This window comes from Xyrauchen texanus, chromosome 48, assembly GCF_025860055.1.
Source record: "Xyrauchen texanus isolate HMW12.3.18 chromosome 48, RBS_HiC_50CHRs, whole genome shotgun sequence".
In the NCBI taxonomy this organism is placed as follows: domain Eukaryota; kingdom Metazoa; phylum Chordata; class Actinopteri; order Cypriniformes; family Catostomidae; genus Xyrauchen; species Xyrauchen texanus.
In genome coordinates this window covers 12,027,506-12,046,887 of record NC_068323.1, presented here as the reverse complement: position 1 = coordinate 12,046,887, position 19,382 = coordinate 12,027,506, and the positions used below count along the sequence as shown (strand labels likewise).

General features: G+C 36.2%; 2 protein-coding genes across 3 annotated transcripts; one reads left to right on the top strand and one right to left on the bottom strand.

Moving 5' to 3' along the window:
• The first annotated feature begins 4,248 nt into the window (after window positions 1-4,248).
• On the top strand, window positions 4,249-11,984 carry LOC127639358 (pleckstrin homology domain-containing family B member 2-like). 2 transcript variants are annotated; one of them, XM_052121313.1, is made up of 8 exons: window positions 4,249-4,346; window positions 4,664-4,719; window positions 5,973-6,125; window positions 6,331-6,433; window positions 6,521-6,560; window positions 6,747-6,833; window positions 10,078-10,195; window positions 10,373-11,982. In XM_052121313.1, exons 2-8 carry the CDS (start codon window positions 4,683-4,685, stop codon window positions 10,504-10,506), a joined length of 672 nt encoding a protein of 223 aa, XP_051977273.1. In that variant the 5' UTR covers window positions 4,249-4,346; window positions 4,664-4,682; the 3' UTR covers window positions 10,507-11,982. The 2 variants fall into 2 exon arrangements, with proteins under 2 accessions (XP_051977273.1, XP_051977274.1); XM_052121314.1 differs by having other exon boundaries at window positions 4,284-4,346; window positions 4,664-4,737; window positions 10,373-11,984.
• A 303-nt stretch (window positions 11,985-12,287) lies between these two features.
• LOC127639755 (vacuolar protein sorting-associated protein 4B-like) lies at window positions 12,288-18,978 on the bottom strand. The gene is made up of 11 exons (XM_052121966.1): window positions 18,801-18,978; window positions 18,018-18,129; window positions 16,732-16,882; window positions 16,580-16,635; window positions 16,359-16,478; window positions 16,115-16,271; window positions 15,605-15,753; window positions 14,978-15,059; window positions 14,677-14,896; window positions 14,156-14,296; window positions 12,288-13,269 (listed from the first exon to the last, which is right to left on the bottom strand). Exons 1-11 carry the CDS (start codon window positions 18,819-18,821, stop codon window positions 13,168-13,170), a joined length of 1,311 nt encoding a protein of 436 aa, XP_051977926.1. The 5' UTR covers window positions 18,822-18,978; the 3' UTR covers window positions 12,288-13,167.
• Window positions 18,979-19,382: the final 404 nt, after the last annotated feature.

Below are 19,382 nucleotides of genomic sequence, written 5' to 3'. Positions count from 1 at the left end.
TCCAGAACAATATATCCCTCTCTAGCTGGAGTTTGAAGGGAAAAGTCAGATTCAACAGACCAACTAAGAGTTCATAAGTTCTCCTTGCACACGATTCCCATGGAGGCATACAATTGGTTCGGTCGATTAATCTGCTCAAAGACAAGACAATATCTGCAACAGCCAACCACTGGTGAGATGTTGTTGTGTAAATCACTTCAATCCGGCCCTCTCTTGCCTCCCCAGTTTGAATGATGTGGCTCAGATGAGATTATTTCATCCAAGAGCTCAGCTTTGCCAACTGACTCGTGACGTCACCCACTGTGATCCCAGCTGTTGAGATGGGTGCGAGAGGTCAATGAGCTGGATAAGGCTTAGGCAAATGCAGTTTTGATAGTACAAATTCAGAATTTGAAATTAGTTGAGTTACATGTCATTTAGACACACCTATGATTACTAAAATTATGTCTACCCAGATAGCAAACATACATCTCTGAGATGTCTGATTTAAATCTTTTAATCTGGAAAGCATCACAATCTAAAAACGTGTGTCAGATGTATGTCTCGGATGTCAATAAGACATTCAGCAGATGTCTTTGAGGTGTTCATGATTTAGAATGTTTTGATCTTTTAGAGATGTTTAGCAGATGTTAACTAGAATGTATTGAGCTGTTTAGAGATGTTAACTAGAATGAAAGGGCAGTGGTGGCTCAGTGGTTGAGGCTCAGGGTTACTGACCAGAAGGTCAGCGGTTCAAGCCCCAGCACCACCAAGATGCCACTGTTGGGCCCTTGAGCAAGGCACTTAACTCCAGGTTGCTCCGGGGGGATTGTCCCTGTAATAAGTGCACTGTAAGTCGCTTTGGATAAAAGCGTCTGCCAAATGCATAAATGTAAACGTAAATGTATTGCTTTCCAGATGAAAAGGTCTAAAACAGACATCTCGGAAATATATGTGTGCTATGTTTTAATATTATTTTATGCAAAAAGGTATTTACAGAACATTTTCCCAGTTTAGAGTAACGTTGCTCCATCTAGTGGTGTGCAATTGCCTAATTCAACCTTTTCCTTTTGGACATGATTATTACTTCTGTCTATATACACAGTAGCATTATTTAGTGTGGGGCACAATCACTCAACAATCACTTATTTGACCGATCTTTTAAACATTAACGAATAATTTCACATTTCTGTCCATCATTTTGACCGATAAAAAAGAAACAAGAAAAACGTTTTAACCCAGTGCATCAGTTTTGACTTCATGTTGCTGTGAATGTGCCCTGTTTATTCCCTGGTATTAATATGTGTATTAGATATTATTAACTGGCACCATCATCATTTACACCTGGTTTTGTGCGTCTCTTTTGTGTTTGGATTTTGTGTAGAGGTTTTCTGATTTGCATGATATGCATGCATTTAATATATGGCAAACATCACGTTTAGAGCAGAATTGTCCGTTATTTTAGTAGAGTAGCTGTGTTAACTGAGCTTCACAGATGTGCATCTCATGTAACACTTTATGTTTACATCAGGGACTCTGAAGTTCTGTGAACTTGTGCACTTATTATTATTATTACATTTTACTATACAGTTGTAATATATTTCTGTCACAATTTCTTCCATTTCAGACATCTAGCTTATATTATGATGTGTGTTTTTTGCCGGAAGCTTCGCTTTTCTGGATAAACAGTTTGTGACATGGCCCAGTGTGAACGTTGAAGACTTTTAAGTCATGTCTGAAATCTCATCTCTTTACACTGACCTATGAGTCTGACAAATTGAAATGTAGCACACAGTTTTGGAGTGTTTGTATATAAATAAAGTTGAGCTGAGAATAAATCACAAATTCTGTGATTTAATTATATAAATATATAGTCTACATGTAATACGTGTTTTACAGTGGATTAGTGCTCTGCTCTGTCATCTGATACAACGTGAATGATTCTCAGTGTCTGTGCAGTTTTCAGTGGATGAGTGGTGTGATTTATACAGTACGCAGCTCATCCACACCAAGATTGCAGCCTATTAGCAGTTTAGTAAATCACACATGGACATGCCACTATTTTAATTTGATTATTTGTCCATTTCAGTGTAAAAGAAGTAACTAATAAAGCCTGTGAGCATTTTAAAGCTGTCGTGAGTCATACTGCATGCTAGTTACCAGTGTTATGGATCAACTAGTTTTCAAGTTGACTGGTGACCTTCTTCCGTTTTACACCACATGTCAACGACCGACCGCAGATTCATCAATTAAGAAAATCATGCTTCTGACTCAATATTTTTCTCTCCATTAAATGTAAACCTACTACATGATTCTGGCATTATTGTACAGATTAAAATAAGATCAATAGATCAAACGGCAGATGTACGTAGTAAGTTTATATTTAATGGAGAGCAAAATATTGAGTCGAAAGCATGATTATCGGAATCAACGAATCTGCGGCCGGTCGTTCACATGTGGGGTAAAATGGAAGAAGGTCACCAGTTAAAGGTGCACTCAGTAATTCTAATCCAATTCACTTTTTTGTCAAATTCTGCAAATATCTCTTCACAGTCTGCTCGCTGTCTGTTCTGGGAGTGGGCTGAAAAAATCTAGTATTTGTACACAGGCCTGGCTGTATTAATGGGACAAAAACAAAGTGGATCTGACTAATCCACACAACACTTCTCCAGCCAATCAGCAACAGGGGGTGGTTGTGCACAGGATGGGGGGTGGGGGCAGAGCGAGAGGGAAATTCATTAGAAGAGTGATTGCAAATCTGGCTGGTGCGAACTTTCTAAACTCCAAGGAGGGCAAATGGCTGAGGAACAGACCAAGAGAAAAAGGTCAGTCAAATATAAACGAAAAAAAGAAGGATTAGGAAAAGTCGAGGGCTAGGAGCTGCGTCAACATTGGTGAGGCTTTTCAGCTTGCATGAATTTGGGAGGCGGAGCTTCCAAAGTAGCACTGAAGGGAGGGGTGTGTTTGTTATGGCAGTTCGAATATCAACAGTGTTTCTCAGGAATGGCTGAGTACACCTTTAACATGAAAACCAGTTGAACCGTAACACCAGATATTCGGTGCTCAGTACAACGGGAACAGCATCGACTTGGTACCGAAGTACCGGTCATTTTGACAACACTAGTGTGTATATTATCTTACTAACTCGAATGAAAAGCATAACAAAACTCATCAAAATGACGGCAGCCATTGTAATCTACTACAAACCAATGCACCAGCAACACAAAACCTCAACGCAATAGCATACAATTCATTGAAATGATGAACGATGCACTTTTACTAATCCATCCAGAACAATAATAACTCAGAAAGAAAATAAAAAGAAAGTAAAGGACAGAAGGAAGAGGGCATTCATTGTAATTAATTACGACATGGCTTGAACGCAGCTTCACATTTGCTGTAGTAGCTTTCATGCTTTACCCTTGTGTGATCTTTGGGACATTTTTCTCTTTTTCAGGACCTTCAGGACAAAAATGTCCCCTTTGAAACCCATTAAAACGGCAATATTTGATCCCAGTGACATTAAAACTTAAAATCATGAATTCTATGATATTATGCTTTCATTCCGGCAAAATTTATATTTTGTATATTTTCCACAAGATGGCGCCATTTTTCTCACATTTAGCCTATGGAGAAAATACATGCTTTTCTCCTATTTTCTGTTTTCTGTATTATAGAGCACTGCAGGTCAACTAAATAAATGATGCAGTTAAAATTGTGTGGGTGTGTTGGTATGGATGTCAGATTGTGTGTGTGAAAAACAACAGTAGCATTATATAAATAAACTGCCATTTAAAGAGTTAAAATCCTGAAAATGAATGAATATTTGGTAGTTATGATCAGGACTGACTAATTGAAAGTGGAAAATAATATTAATATATTATATTATTATGGCAGTTTTTTTGACGTGGACATTTTTTTCCTTAAGGACCTCTGAGTAACTATTTTTATTGACGCACAAGGGTTAAAAATAATTATACTAATAATCTAAAACCAATCCTAGGCTAGTTGTTGCTTTTTTGGCTTTGTTTACACTGTTAAAATGACTCCTGTAACTTTTCGTTTATTTTATAAACCTAACCTTTGTACCTAAAATACAAAAACACGATTGATCGATTACAATAAACATTGTCAACGTCCTCCTCTCTTTAAGTTTGGCCTCTTTTTTAATACACCTACATGGCGAATACATACATTATTTGTCGTATGAAATGTATCTGCATTATAATGTGATAAAACGTTTTTTTACTTAATAAAAGTCTTGTTTGATCATCTGATACTGTGACAAGAAATCAGCTGAGCTGAGAGGAGGATGATGATGTCATTCTGCTAGTCGGACACAGAGCTCAAACATCAAAACAAAGAGGGTGAGTTTACTTCTTTTATTCATTTGTATGGCTGTTTCACTTCTTAAATATGAGACTTGAAGTGTTTAAATATGTTCGGGGCTGTTTTTAAATTTTATTAGTAGTATTGGTAGTCTATTTTATTGGTTTGTCGTCGTTATTTAGCACAACGGCGCAGCGAGCATTCAGGCTAACTGAAGTGACAGGCTGAGAAGTTCAACTGTTAAACTACATTTACTGTAAAATATAAACGTATCTGCATGTGCTCTATGTAATAACAAATACTTAGAAATGTATTTAGGCTGGTATTAAGAATTAATGCATTTCGTTTTCGACAGGGAGTTCAGTTTTTGCAGGATGGCGTTTGTGAAAAGCGGATGGCTGCACAGACAGAGTGAGTGTTGATTACACGGTAATTTTAGAATAAACTCTTTATTCTGATCCATTTAACTTCGAATTGGAAAGTTTTCTGTTTTAAATATTTTTTATAATTGTTTTATAATTCGTTTAAGAGATTAAATTGCCCTTGTGTACTTCACAACCTCTTCTGAGAACTCCTAAAATATCAGTGAATTAAATGAAATGTTAAGTGTTTCTAATCTAAAATTTGTCAAGTTTAGTTTTAGTTTAATGCAGCAAACTGGATTAATAGTTTTTCCACTTCTTGAAAAAAAGTTACATTTGGGACAAGTTAAGAGTTTAGAAGGAATTAATCAAGTTGGATTAAAACAGAACTAAACTTTGTCTATGGCTGTGTCTCAAAACATGGTTAGCTATCTAGACAGCGTTTGTGTACATCATAGGTTCAAAACCTAATAAGCTGTCTACCTAAACAACGTTTTTAGGCAAAAACTAGTCGCAATGTAGACATCCTATTAGGCATCATAGTCCCAAAACCTAGTGTGCGGCCTGTAAAGACAGTATTTTTGGCATCATAGTCCCTAAACCTAGTGTGCGGCCTGTAAAGACAGTATTTTTGGCATCATAATCCCAAAACCTAGTGTGCGGCCTGTAAAGACAGTATTTTTGGCATCATAGTCCCTAAACCTAGTGTGCGGCCTGTAAAGACAGTATTTTTGGCATCATAGTCCCAAAACCTATTGTGCGGCCTGTAGAGACAGTATTTTTGGCATCATAATCCCAAAACCTAGTGTGCGGCCTGTAAAGACAGTATTTTTGGCATCATAATCCCAAAACCTAGTGTGTGGCCTGTAAAGACAGTATTTTTGGCATCATAATCCCAAAACCTAGTGAACTGCCTAGTACCTATTCAGATTTAAGGCATCATAATCTCAAAACCTAGTGAAATGCCTAGTACCTATTCAGATTTTTGGCATCATAATCTGAAAACCTAGTGAACTGCCTAGTACCCATTCAGATTTAAGGCATCATAATCCCAAAACCTAGTGTGCATCATAATCCCAAAACCTAGTGTGCGGCCTGTAAAGACAGTATTTTTGGCGTCATAATCCCAAAACCTAGTGAACTGCCTAGTACCTATACAGATTTTTGAGGATCATAATCTTAAAACCTACTGTGCTGCCCACCTACTTATTTATTTAAATCAAAACATTAGAAGCTACCAACATAAAAATCTAGCTCACTAGGATTTGAGACGGCTTATTTTTTACTGCGGTCCCCTATAAGGCACCATCTTGCGTCGCTGGAAGAAGAATTGGTTTGATCTCTGGTCAGATGGACGTCTGGTGTTCTATGATGACCAGCAGCGGCGAGACATGGAAGACGAGATCCACATGAAGGTGGACTGCATCAACATTCGCAGCGCCAACGCCTGTAGAGGTGGGTGTGATCCATACTTAAATTGAAATTGTGTCTTCATTTAATGTTCTTCTTTACTTTTGATCTGTAAGAGGTGAGAAACATTTTGAGAAACCAATAAATACTTGAGGGCCTTTTAAATACAACAGAAGATGAAAGTCATTATTACATTGATTCAGTAACCTTCTGTATCTCTTGGTCCCTCTTGGTCATTATTAATTCCCAGATCTCACCCCACCTGATGGCAAAAGCAAAGACTCTCTTTTGCAGATCGTCTGCAGGGATGGTCGTGTCATTAGCATCTGCGCAGACAGTGCAGATGATGCTCTGTGAGTTTATTTTGGTTGTTTATAGTTTGTGCATCAAATTAGGTTCTGAAAGTTCTCGAATGACATTTTCTTGTTTTTTTGTCTTAGGGCTTGGTCCATTGCTCTTCAGGATGCCAGAGTGAATACTGTGAGTTACTGTGCACTTAAACAAACACAATATGGGTGGGGAATGCAAGCACATGTTTGACTTCCCAATAGCACAGCCTCCAGGGTTGTGTTTATACCAATGCATGCTAATTTTGGAACTGTTTAAATAATAGTTGCATTTGCTGACATGAATCGTTGGCAACCTGGTGTTATTTTTTGGTTGTAGGCTGTTGCAGCCACTCAGATCGGTTTTGCTGAGGAAGTTGTAGCGTCAGCTCCTCCCCCTTATTCTGAATTGAATCCGACTCCACAGGTAATGTGTTGTCAATGTGTCATCTGTTTTTTTTATAAGAAAGTTTCCAAGTTCAATACAAATTAAGCTCTTATTGTATGTCGATTACCAGACAATAATTTCAACATGGCACTAAAAAATAGCATCTTCAGTAATGTACTTACAATTGAAGTCTATGGGGTTAGGCATTAAACCAGGATAAGCGTTAAAATACAGACCATGATGAAAGTATAGCTACAAGACTTAAATATTATGGGTGTTGTCATGAGAATTGTATGAAATAAAATCACTTACTTGCCTTGTCTGTGCAAAGTTATGTGCAGTCTTTCAACTCTTGTCATGACCATGCAATGCCAGTTAACCCTTTACAAAAGAATAAATAAATGTGCTTTTAACAAAATGCAAGGCACATTTCTGCTTTTAAAGGAATGTTCCAGTTCAATACAAGTTAAGATCAATTGACAGCATTTATGGCATTAAAAAAAAAATAATAATAATTTTGACTCTTTTAATAATTAAAAGTTGCAGTGACAGTTAGGGCTGGGTATTGATACAGATTTCCCGATTCTATTCTGATTCACAAGCTTTCTGATTTCGATTCAATATTGATTGATTTGGGTTTATTTCAGTTATAATGTCTCTTTTGCTTGCCTATAAAATAAATTATCACCTAGCTAATACTGTTAATTATGCAGGGGACATTTGAACTAGGTTCATTAGAAAATATTAATTTTACTAATTATATTTGATTCATTTTTCATAATTTTAGTCACTTTGGCTTTTTAAAAATTAACAAATAAATGTATTCAATCAATAAGTAAGATATTATATTTCAGATATTATCTTGGTTACATCTTTATTGTTAAATTGCACAATTTGTACTATTTACAAGTATTTACATTGATTTGTTGACCATGTGATAAAACCGGTTATGTCTCTTTAATAAAAAAGGCATTTCTGTAAAGTGTGTCTGTAGAAGAACGCATGTTAATGGGAGAGGACTTGAATGGCTTTACCTCATCTGTGCGATTCGTGAGTAGAATTACAAAAAACATTGTAGTTGTTTTTGATCAACAACTGACTGTAAAGAAAAGAAAGGGTATTAAAACAGACAGTGTTCAATGACAAATGAGTTGCGTGGACCTCGCTTTGGACACGTTACACGGAACAACTTTTACTCTCAACACGCTGTGAAAGGATCTCACTGCTGAACACTTAACAACTAAACTACACAATTTCTGGTAAGTGAAAGGTAAACGTTTACAGCCAGTTGCCAAATGTATTCACTTTAGTCACATAGTCACAATTTTCATTGTAGTAGAGGGTTGCGCATTGAGTGAAAGATCGATCTATGGATTTAAGAATCGAGATTGAGACGGTTCAAATGAAGATTGCGATAAATTGGAAAAACAATAATTTTACCCCTAGTGACAGTGAGACAGTTAATATGGAACTGAATGGGACTAGTCCATAAACCATTAAAATGCACACGGTTTTAAAAGTATAGCCACATGATGTAAACATGAGTTTAGTGTGTTAAAATCAGGAAATGACAGGCGTTAAGTCATCGTGACAACGAAGTTGTAATATCGAATATAACTATACACAGATACGGTTAGTAAGTTATTTTATACATTAAAGCCATGTTAATGTGTATTATGTTTATTACTTGTGGCTATATTTTAGAAAATATGTAATTTAACGTTTTTACATTGGCATTCTCTTCCACTATCAATTAATTGTAACATTTTTCAATAAATGAGGGACAAATTGAAATATTTTTTGGTAGTAAGTAACTTTGTCACAAATGCTGTCGATTGAGCTTAACTTGTATTTAACATTCCTTTAAACTAGTGGTTCTCAACAGATTTTGCATTGGACATTAAGTGGCAGCCAACGTAGCAAAAAACATAACCTGTTTTTAATGTAGCCTTGTGCTCATGGTTTTCAAGTATAAGGGCATGTCAAAATATCACAGTTACTGTTACTACTGTAAAATCATAATAGAGTTTCAGTAAGGGTGATGATGATTTATAAAAACCTTTATTTTTGGCGCTTGGCACAATATGGTGTCTTTGCATCCTTAGTGCTGTTTAGCATATCGTGGCTGTCTATCCGTTTGAAAGGTTTGACTTCCTCCATAGCTCTTTAATTCTGAAAATCTTCACTAGAAATCAAGTTGGCCACAACAGTTTTGTGGTCTGAGATGCAATAACGAGTGAACCTCGTTGACGCGCCCTTCAGAAATAAGGTAGGTTTAAAGCAGATTATTGCCGCGAATGGTTCCGTGATGGCTCGCACCACACTTACGCAAAGATCACAGGCTCCAAGCGCACAGCGAAAGTATCACGTTGCAGATGAGAAGTATGTTTAACACATATAGAGCGCCTAACATGAGACCGTACAATTACATTTGCCTCGGCTGCCCAACATTTCGGTTGAGTGGCTTCTGAAAAATGTTCAGTAGCGGGAGAACCCTGACATTTGTTCTTTCGCTGCTGTCCATGACCTTATCCGAACAGACCTGCGACCCACTATTGGGTCACAACCCACCAGTTGAGAAACACAGCTTTAAACCCTCTAAAAAGCCTTGCCCCTTTTACTTTCATTGTAACTGTATTACAGTAATCACCATTTTTGTTTTTACAAACTGAGGAAGAAGTTGAAGATATTTCCTGTTGTATTGACAGCATGCAAATGCTTTCCACAGAGTTTAGCAATGTAGTATCAAACACAGAACATTCCTTTAACAACTTATCCGGCTCAAACATATGTGTGACGTTCTTTTCTACACTTATATCTTCACTTCTTAATTTGTATATAGGCCACTCTGTTTGCATAAACTTGTTTGACCAGGAAAAACTATTGAGGTCAGATTACAGGTTTACAAGGAACTCATAAAGAAGAACCACAGTAAATTGACTGCTATAAAAAGGATTCAAGTATAGGTTATCAGAAACGAAAACGGTAAAGCACAGCATAAAACAATTGTTTCAGGAATCCAGGGCGTGCTGAGTGACTCCAGTCAGGCTTCCTAAGCAACCAATTGTCCCAGTTGCTAGGGTGGGTAGAGTCACGTTGGTTTAACCTCCTCGTGGTCGCTATAAGGACTTAATGCATTGGGAATTGGGCATTCCAAATTGGGAAGAAATTGGGAGGAAAAAAAAAAAACGATTGCTCAGTTTCGGATGATCCAGTGGAATAAAACAGGACCCAGAATCACAAATGTTGAAATTAATGACAATGTTTGTTGTTTTCCAACCAGGTTTTCTATCCTGATGGATATGGAGGCTATGTTCAACAACCTCCACCTTATGCAACACAGATGGTCTACTCGGCAGATGGGCAGCAGTACACAGTTGCCTACCCTTATCATTATCAAGGTAACAGGAAGTTGCCTTTAATTTGGGCCTACATTACATTGCTTGCCCTATATTTCAATCCCCCCCCTTCTAGGTTAAAAGCTGAATTATTGTCACTACTTGATGCAAAGTAAGTGTCAGGTGGTTTCTTTGTCTTCATTAACTATATTTATGTACTCTTTTCTGTTGTGTTCTCAGGGCCTTACACTCCCGGTGTTAACCACGTTATAGTGCAGGAGCGTCGCCGTGATGATGCGGGTGATGTCGCTCTGGGGATGTTAGCTGGCGCTGCGACAGGATTGGCTCTCGGCTCTCTGTTTTCTGTATTCTAATGTCTCCATGGCAACCCAGTCCAACCCTACAGCGGGAAACTGTTCCTATGCTGTTTTAACCTCTGCAATGTATTGCATCTGATAATGTAGCCAGGCTGGAAATGTTTGGTTTTTTGATTTATTAATCAAATTTGTCTTTGTACTACAGATTAATTGTACTTTTGATTAGGCACAGAAAAAAAACTTGTTTGCTTTGCAAATGTAATCTGTATATGGAGATAATAGTCAAAGTTTATAGATCACCCATTCTTGTCAGCTGTCTTGGTTGAAAAGGTTAAAGTGTTTCAGTCATTTCCAATGGTTTTGTCCTGTATTTGCCTCTTCCTTTTGTGGATGGCCTTCACTTAACCGTTGTTTTATTGAATTGCTTGTGTTCATTTATGCCTTGAATTATCAATACCATTTTTCCTTTTTGTCGATAATTTACACTCCCATTTGTGCTTTATTTAGTTTGTTTGAAAATGTCTGCTGCTTAATTGCTATGATTTTGTTTTGACTCCTATTTGTGTGTGGATGTTTTACATTAGTTTTTTCACTCTTTCTTTAAATAGTTAATATAAAAATGCAAGATATCTCAAGTGAACTAGCAAAAATTATTCACAACGTTTGTGATTGAATGCTTCAGGTGAGAAGGGAAACTACAGGGAAAGGTCACTTTAGGGATACTGCCATTTCTGGTAGAGACATGTGGTGTTGGACCTACTCATGTGAGCAGTTAGATTTACTGTAACATCTACACTCAATTGTGTGATTGAATTTGTTCTTTAATTTAACTGCTGATGTGTTTACAATGCTTTGAACTCATTTAAAACTATTATATGACAGGTTATGAGTATTTAAGCTAAAATGATTGTAAGAATCTCTAATTTATACAGCATAATTGTAGCAGAATGGATTTCGAATCATGGTTTAGTTTAACTCATGTCCTTTGTTTTAAACATTTGTGACTTCCTGAGTTTAACCAACCTGAGTCTTTCATCATTGATAATACTTGATGCTCGTAATATATCATATGCTTTCGTGCTGTGTTGTTTTCTTTATTGCTTTGCTGTTTGAACCTCAAAATCAAGTTTCATTGTTTGAATCTTATGTTTTACCATGTTAATCATGAGTGTGTGTTATTCATTTACAACTATTAAAATAAGATGATGTGTGGTCTATATGCTCAATTGATTCAGTGTCATTGAACAAAGTGAGAACCCTTTGCTTAAGTCTTTTTGAAATGCCAGTGTTTGACATTGCCTTAGAAATTAAGGTTGCTAACTGTCTTGTATTAGCCGCTAGGAACCAGGGTCAGAAATGAAGGGGGGCTCTGGGCAAAAATGCCCCTGAAATTCCAAAGTGGGGCAAAAATGCTCTTGTACTGGATTCTTCATTTCTTAGTAACATGTTAAATGGTTCTTATATATGTTCTATTGTAGCTCAGTTATACATATTATAAGAGCTAATGCATTCTCAATCTCGAGAACTTTTCATATTAAACTGACTAAACTGAAGTGTTTACAGGTGTGACAACAGTTTATTTTTATGTGGTTAGAAAAAAAATGCCTATGATGGGGCCCCCCTAGATTTACCTTGGTAACATTGTGTCCACAGAGCATGTACCTCGACATTGTGCTGTCCAATGTTGCCCTCTGCTGTCATCACACAAACATACAGGTGAAACTCGAAAAATTAGAATATCGTGCAAAAGTTCATTAATTTCAGTAATTCAACTTAAAAGGTGAAACTAATATATTATATAGACTCATTACAAGCAAAGTAAGATATTTCAAGCCTTTATTTGATATAATTTTGATGATTATGGCTTACAGCTTATGAAAACCCCAAATTCAGAATCTCAGAAAATTAGAATATTGTGAAAAGGTTCAGTATTGTAGGCTCAAAGTGTCACACTCTAATCAGCTAAACACCTGCAAAGGGTTCCTGAGCCTTTAAATGGTCTCTCAGTCTGGTTCAGTTGAATTCATGGCACAAACACCATTCAATCTGCTCTATGATCTTAGTTTGTGGGCATTACATACAAGTGAAAAACAAACCAGATAGAGTTTGTAAATTTTATTTACAGATAAAAGTAGGAAAACATTAAAGTAGAAAAATAACCACTCTTCAAAGAGTTGGCAAAGACGGAGATTTGATATATTACCCAACGCACATTTCATTTGTAAACACTATCTGTTCCCACTGCTCACCTTTCATTCTGGTCCAAAATTCATTTATTAACAGTTGGTCTTATTTTTCCAAAACCTAAAAACAGACCAGCTATTAAGGCACTTAAGTAATGCATTTAAGTAACTGACCAACCAATATTTGCGCTGATGACCTTTTCAAAAGTCTTGATAAAAATATCTAATGCTTAATCATTCCTGAAATCATAACCATTAATTGATTATGTTTAGGAGAATAATAGAGCATCAAACATGGACCAATGTGAAAGATTTGAAAAAACTAAAGATGCAGAAACAGCTTGGTTGAATAATCTGGGAATACAAACAAAAACTAAGCAAAACCCATGTTTTGTGGCATAGCAAACACATTAATTGACAAAATATAAATAGATGCCACAGTTAGGAGAAATGTATATAATTTCCAATGAATTAAACGACAAAAACCCTGCACAAAGTTTGCTCCCTGTGGAACAAATGAGTCCGTTCTCTTGGTTTAACCCTCCTGGCCAAAGTCTTCAGTGAACTTCTTCAGTTTTTCCAGATCCTCCTCATTCACGGTGGGTTTGGTTTTCTCAAGTGACCGGGACATGTCCTCCTGAGAGCACAAAAACACCCAACAGTGGTCAATACAAGAACATGTATGTGTAACTTAACTCCACAAGTTTCGCTGGGCCTACATTTGGGTTTCGACCCCTTTAGATCCTTTAGAATTTCCATGACTTTTCCAGTTGTTCATGAGTACTGGATAAAGATTTTTTTTATTATTATTCCATAGAGATTGTGCTCACAAAAAACTAATTTTATCCAATTGTCAGCTAAATATTTCAGAGTTGAGTGTAATTATACAAAACAAAAATTATATCGGTATTGGCCAGATATGTGATGGCAGTAGGGATGCACCACAATTATACGCTTATTGGTATATAATTTAGATATGCCTATAAATTCTTGACTGGAATCTTATGAAACCTGACAAGAACATATCTGGGTAAAAATGTCAATGTTATGGCCAATCAATAGTTTAAATCAATAGATTTAAATCCTACAAGTGAATCTAAGCATCATAACATTATTACTGTAATATTCATTTTGAGATCTGTTGACGATTACGTTGAACAGTGCTAAAACATTATTGGTGTTATTAAAGATTAATTTAAGTTAGTGCTAGATGATGGCAAAAGTATTCAAAGTATAAAAATAGGTTCAAAGTCCGTACACAATTTAATATCCATTTTGGCCGATAAGTATCGAATATTGGCCAATACGGATACAAAAAAATATATATATAATTTGTTTAATAACCGATATGGTCCCGATATATCATGCAGTCCTAGAAAAAAAAATATATTCACTATAGAAATGTCCATTGTTTTGTCAAGATTTTCATGACTTTTCCAAGCCTTTTCCCCAATATGTTTAGGTTTTCCATGACCGTGGGAACCCTGTTAAATTGAACACTGCTTTTTCTATTGCATACTTACCAAGCAAACTATTGGCTCTAGGAGTTTATCGCTCGCCACATCTACCCAGGTCAACTGTATTGCATTGGGGTCGTTCGGAGAACAGGGGGTCAAGAGGTCATCCACCATGACATCAGGGTTGTTCCATGCTTTTCCTTTGACCTGTAAAAATGGAAGGTGAATCTTATAAAATCTGGGTCAAACTTTATCCCACAATCAAAAGGAAATAACGTAAAATGTAATTTTGGTTAAAACAAAGTGCATGTTTTTTGGAAAATAAAGTTATTTTTTTTTACATTATTTTCAAATGTGAATTCAGCACATTTTCCCCCCAAATGCACATTAGGCAATTTTATGCAAAAATAAATGTGTATATCTTTTTTTTATAAAATAAAAAAGTAATTATACTCCATGGCAATATTTAATTAACTGACTTTTATTCAGATTATAATTTTTTATATAGTTATTTATTGTTATACCATAAAAAATACAGTATTTAACCAAACTGATAGCTACAAAAACCAAAATCTTTTCTTTCATACCTTTTTAAAGTGGCTTGCTGACTGAACTTTGCGAATGGGCTGCATGAGGGCATCCCGAACTACGATGCTTATGTCAGCACCTGAATAGCCATTGGTCTTCTTCCCAAGTGTGACGAAATCAGCTTCGGTAAGAGTATTGGGGGTGGAGCCAAGGTGGAGTTTGAACATAGACATGCGAGCGTGCTGCTCGGGAAGAGGGATGTAGATGCGTTTCTCGAACCTAAACAATAAACAAATGCCAATCAAGATATCTAAAGCGTCATATTGAACTTCATATCAATTTGCATAAAAAGTAATGTACCTTCTTCTAATGGCAGAATCAAGTGTCCAGGGTATGTTGGTTGCTCCAAGAACCAGAATTCCTTCATTGTCATTTCCAACGCCTGTGAGAACAATGAATGAGAACCTGATAACGCAAAACTAAAAAACTTTTGCCTTGCTACTTTGCAAGGTGCAATGCCTATCCTAAAATTGTAATGGTAAATGGTCTGCACTTATATACTTTTTTGAACTTTAGAGGTTACCAAAGCGCTTTACACTTTGTCCCAATCACCCATTCGCACACACACTCATACACCAATGGTGGCAGAGCTGCCATGCAAGGTGCTAGCCTGCCATTGGGATCAACTTGGGGTTCAGTATCTTGCCCAAGGACACTTTGGCATGTGGAGTTGTGTGGACCGGAAATCGAACCACCAAACCTGTGATTGGCAGCCGACCCGCTCTACCAACTGAGGCACATCCTAGCATCTGGCTCACCATTGGTCTGAACAGCAGTCTGAACAACAATTTACACCTGAATAATGACACTGATAACCATTGTATCTAACCAATCGGAGAGAACATCCAGGCTCTTAAGCCGGTCCATTTTTCAGGCACATTGTTTCATGGCAATTGCCATTTTACCAGCTTATTGTATGGTATTTACCTTGCATCTGGACCAGAAACTCCGTCTTGATCCTGCGGGCTGCTTCGCTCTCGTTCTCATTTCTCGAGCCGCACATTGAGTCAATTTCATCAATGAATATGATGGACGGCTTATTCTCCCGAGCCAGGCTGAACAGACTCTTCACCAACCTGAAGACGATAATACTATAAGTAATCTGAATTTGAGGAATCATGAACATGAAACTTCTTGATAGAACATTGATCTCCAACGTCTTAGCAATACCTTGGTTAACATAGAACACATTCCAAATCAACATTTCCAAAGAGCCGGTCCAATGTAACTCCATGACCAGAACGTCAGTATTAGGCAAACGCAGTTCATGGCAAACACATTTTTGCATTGGTTTTCCATTGTTTTCCTACGTAAACATGCTAAACAGGTGTCGTTGACCGTTGCACCTAGTCTCTCGCAGATGCCATGTCAAGTTAAAAAGAACGTCAACTTTTAAAAGCATGTTTCATTGTATTTGTTTCACTAAATCTATCTTACTTCTCACTTTCTCCCAGCCACTTGGACACCAGGTCTGATGACGAGATGGAAAAGAAGGTGGAGTTGTTGGCCTCAGTAGCCACTGCTTTAGCCAGGTAGGACTTTCCTGTACCTGGAGGGCCAAAGAGTAAAATCCCTCTCCATGGAGTCCTTTTCCCTATTGGGAAAAATAATAAAGACCTTGGCTGTAACAGGAAGAACTTATCAAGACACTTTTTTATTTTATCCATTTGTCCAATCATACCTGTGAAAAGATGGGGGAATTTAATTGGCAGGATGACAGCTTCTTTAAGGGCCTCCTTTGCTCCCTCCAAACCAGCAACATCATCCCACTTTATGTTGGGTTTCTCCATGACAATGGCACCTTTAAAATATGGAAATCCAAGTTCATACTAGGACTTAAATAAAGGTATATCCATTAAGTCCTTTGGGGTAACAGACCAAAAAAACATCAAGCCAAAGAACCTTGGAGTTGATTTTGGAATTTCTTTTTCTCTGAATCGCCATCATCACTATCATTCCTGTAAAAACAAAATTTGACAAGAATGTGTTGTAATTCACACTTTGTTATCTTACAGAATGTTTATTAGATGACTCAACATGAATCAGTCTCTCACCCTTTATCATCAGACTGGGGAACTTTCACAGGTTTGGATGGCGGTGCATTCTCTTTCTTCTTCAGATACTGCTTTAGCTGCTCCGCTCTGTCCAGATAATCGGCACACTTTGTCCTGATGCTCTGCTTCGCTTTTTCTCCCTGAGCTTCATCTGCACCGTGAAACATCCAGAGCATGTTTCATCACTAGTTCATGCATTTGATGATGATACAGTTGTTTCCAGGCCTATTGATCTGTCAATATTTGGCCTTTTAAGGATTATTAGCATATGCCAATGGCAGATCAACAGAAGTGATCATAGTGTGTAATATATATATATATATATATGCCAGTGTGTGTATATATATATATATATATATATATATATATATACACACACTGGCAGCCAAATGTTTGGAATAATGTACCGATTTTCTTTGGCAATTTCAAGCATTGTATAACCTTCATCCCTCAAAACAATGATTGATTGATGAGTTTCTAGAGGAAGCGGTTTCTTTTTTGCCATTTTTGACCTAATATTGACTTTAAGACATGCCAGTCTATTTCATACTGTGGCAACTCAAAAACAAACACAAACACAATGTTAAGCTTCATTTAACAAACCAAATAACTTTCAGCAGTGTTTGATATAATGCAAGTCATTTTCTTGTACCAAATTAGTAATTTATTATGATTACTCAAGGGTAAGGTGTTGGAGTGATGGCTGCTGGAAATGGAGCTTGTCTAGATTTGATCAAAAATGATTTTTTTCAAATAGTGATGGAGCTGTTTTTTACATCAGTAATGTCCTGACTATACTTTGTGATCAGTTGAATGCCACTTTAGTGAATTAAAGTACCAATTTCCTTCCGAAACAGCAAAATCTGTACATTATTCCAAACTTTTGGCCGACAATGTATGTATGTGTGTATATATATATATATATATATATATATATCATTTTTTTTTTTTTTTTGCCATTATATTGATCATCAGCCACCAAAAAGATTATAACAGGAGCTGATGTATTTGGACATAAATATATATTTATATCTACATATATCAGTCTATTTATCAATATATATCAGGACGTCAGCCACTCTGCTTTTCATTTTTTATATGAAAAGATTATAAATGGATTTGATGTGGTAAAATGTAGCTTACACTATGTAGGGTACATACAGTTTGAGAGATGTAATTGGTGCATTTGGCTTTTATTTCAACAGGTGCTGATGCTTTTGGACAATATGAATTTATGTTTAGACTGCTGTTGCATCTGGATCAGAACAACCAGCATGGATGCTTACACTTCACCACATGTAGAAAATACTGGATTGCATGTTGATAGAGGCGCAGAGCTTCCTCGTAGTTTTTCGCCTTGTCTTCCTCTGAGGCTCTGCTGGCCAAGTCAATGGCTTTCTAAAGTGCAGAAAAAGGGAATGTAGATTAGATTCTTTATTAAATCACTAATATAATGCAAAACAGATACAGTTTCCTATATAGATAAACAGACTCTCTTTATACAAGTGTATTAAAAGGACAGCATAAACATGCTTAAAATATTGAGTTCATCTCTGTTGGACCGGCAGGCTTGTCTGCTGAATGTTGATGTTACAAAAGATTATTATAGTGTGGTGTGATGTGCGAATAACAGGTTTGACCAGTTTGAGAGCAGTCTGAAAGCATAACACACAAGAGTTAAAAAGGCTTTAAAATTTACCAAAAATTTAAGGGACACTTGTGAGACAAGTAAAAAAGCAGAACAAGTAATAAAAAAAAAAATAATAATAATAATAATAATAATAATAATATATATATATATATATATATATATATATATATATATATATATATATATATATATATATAAATTGAACCGAGATGTTCATAATGTAACTGCCAAGCCAACATATAGTCTAAAAACAGAAATGCATAATTATAGTTTTTAGAACATGTTATATTTTACACATTTAACTAGAGTAGAAAACTGACTACACATTATAAATAATACACACAATATCAATTTATCCTTTGAAAAAAAAAAAAATGTCAATTCGTTTTGTTGTCAGATCATGCCAAAAATGTCATACCTGTAAATTGGCATTAGTCATTGTGAACGCGATGATTCGTCAATATATCTGTCCTTTAAAAGTGAACTGATGTTCGGTTACTGCGTCTCAGTAAGACTTCCGAATTTCCACATTTTTACCCCGGTATATTGAATCAGTGACCAGCATAAATCGCAGTGAATATAGTTCAATCACTTCCGCGCTGAATGTTTACCGTGATGTCACGGATGACAAGCCGTTGAGCCACACCTTTCAGTTATGACGTCAACACTCAGCTGTTCAAACATTCAGTTTAAATTGTGTCATGATTTTCTTTCTGATTGCGCATTTGTGCTATTTATAATTTTTTTCAATAATTATATTTATATTTTATTAAATTTGATTTATTAATTTATTACCTTTTGTGTTTCTTTAAACTTCATTTATTTAATTTAGTTCTCACTGTTCTTTGTTTATATAGTTTTTATATAAAACAAGGAAACCATTTTAAAAAAATGTGTTTTTACATTTTTTATTATATTTAGGCTCAATGCAAAGACGTTTTGGACTGATATAGAAAATGTCATTAAGGTGAAACAAAATATATTTTTTATAAACTATAAA

What these genes read in the sequence shown, in the direction of transcription:
- LOC127639358 (XM_052121313.1), top strand. Translation starts at nt 4,683, where the DNA reads ATGGCGTTTGTGAAAAGCGGATGGCTGCACAGACAGA. An exon ending in CAGCGCCAACGCCTGTAGAG is followed by an intron (nt 6,126 to 6,330) that starts GTGGGTGTGATC and finishes ATTAATTCCCAG; the next exon opens with ATCTCACCCCACCTGATGGC. An exon ending in CTACCCTTATCATTATCAAG is followed by an intron (nt 10,196 to 10,372) that starts GTAACAGGAAGT and finishes TTGTGTTCTCAG; the next exon opens with GGCCTTACACTCCCGGTGTT.
- LOC127639755 (XM_052121966.1), bottom strand. Translation starts at nt 18,821, where the DNA reads ATGACTAATGCCAATTTACAG. An exon ending in CCCCAGTCTGATGATAAAGG is followed by an intron (nt 16,636 to 16,731) that starts GTGAGAGACTGA and finishes TTGTTTTTACAG; the next exon opens with GAATGATAGTGATGATGGCG. An exon ending in TGGCTGGGAGAAAGTGAGAA is followed by an intron (nt 15,754 to 16,114) that starts GTAAGATAGATT and finishes TATCGTCTTCAG; the next exon opens with GTTGGTGAAGAGTCTGTTCA.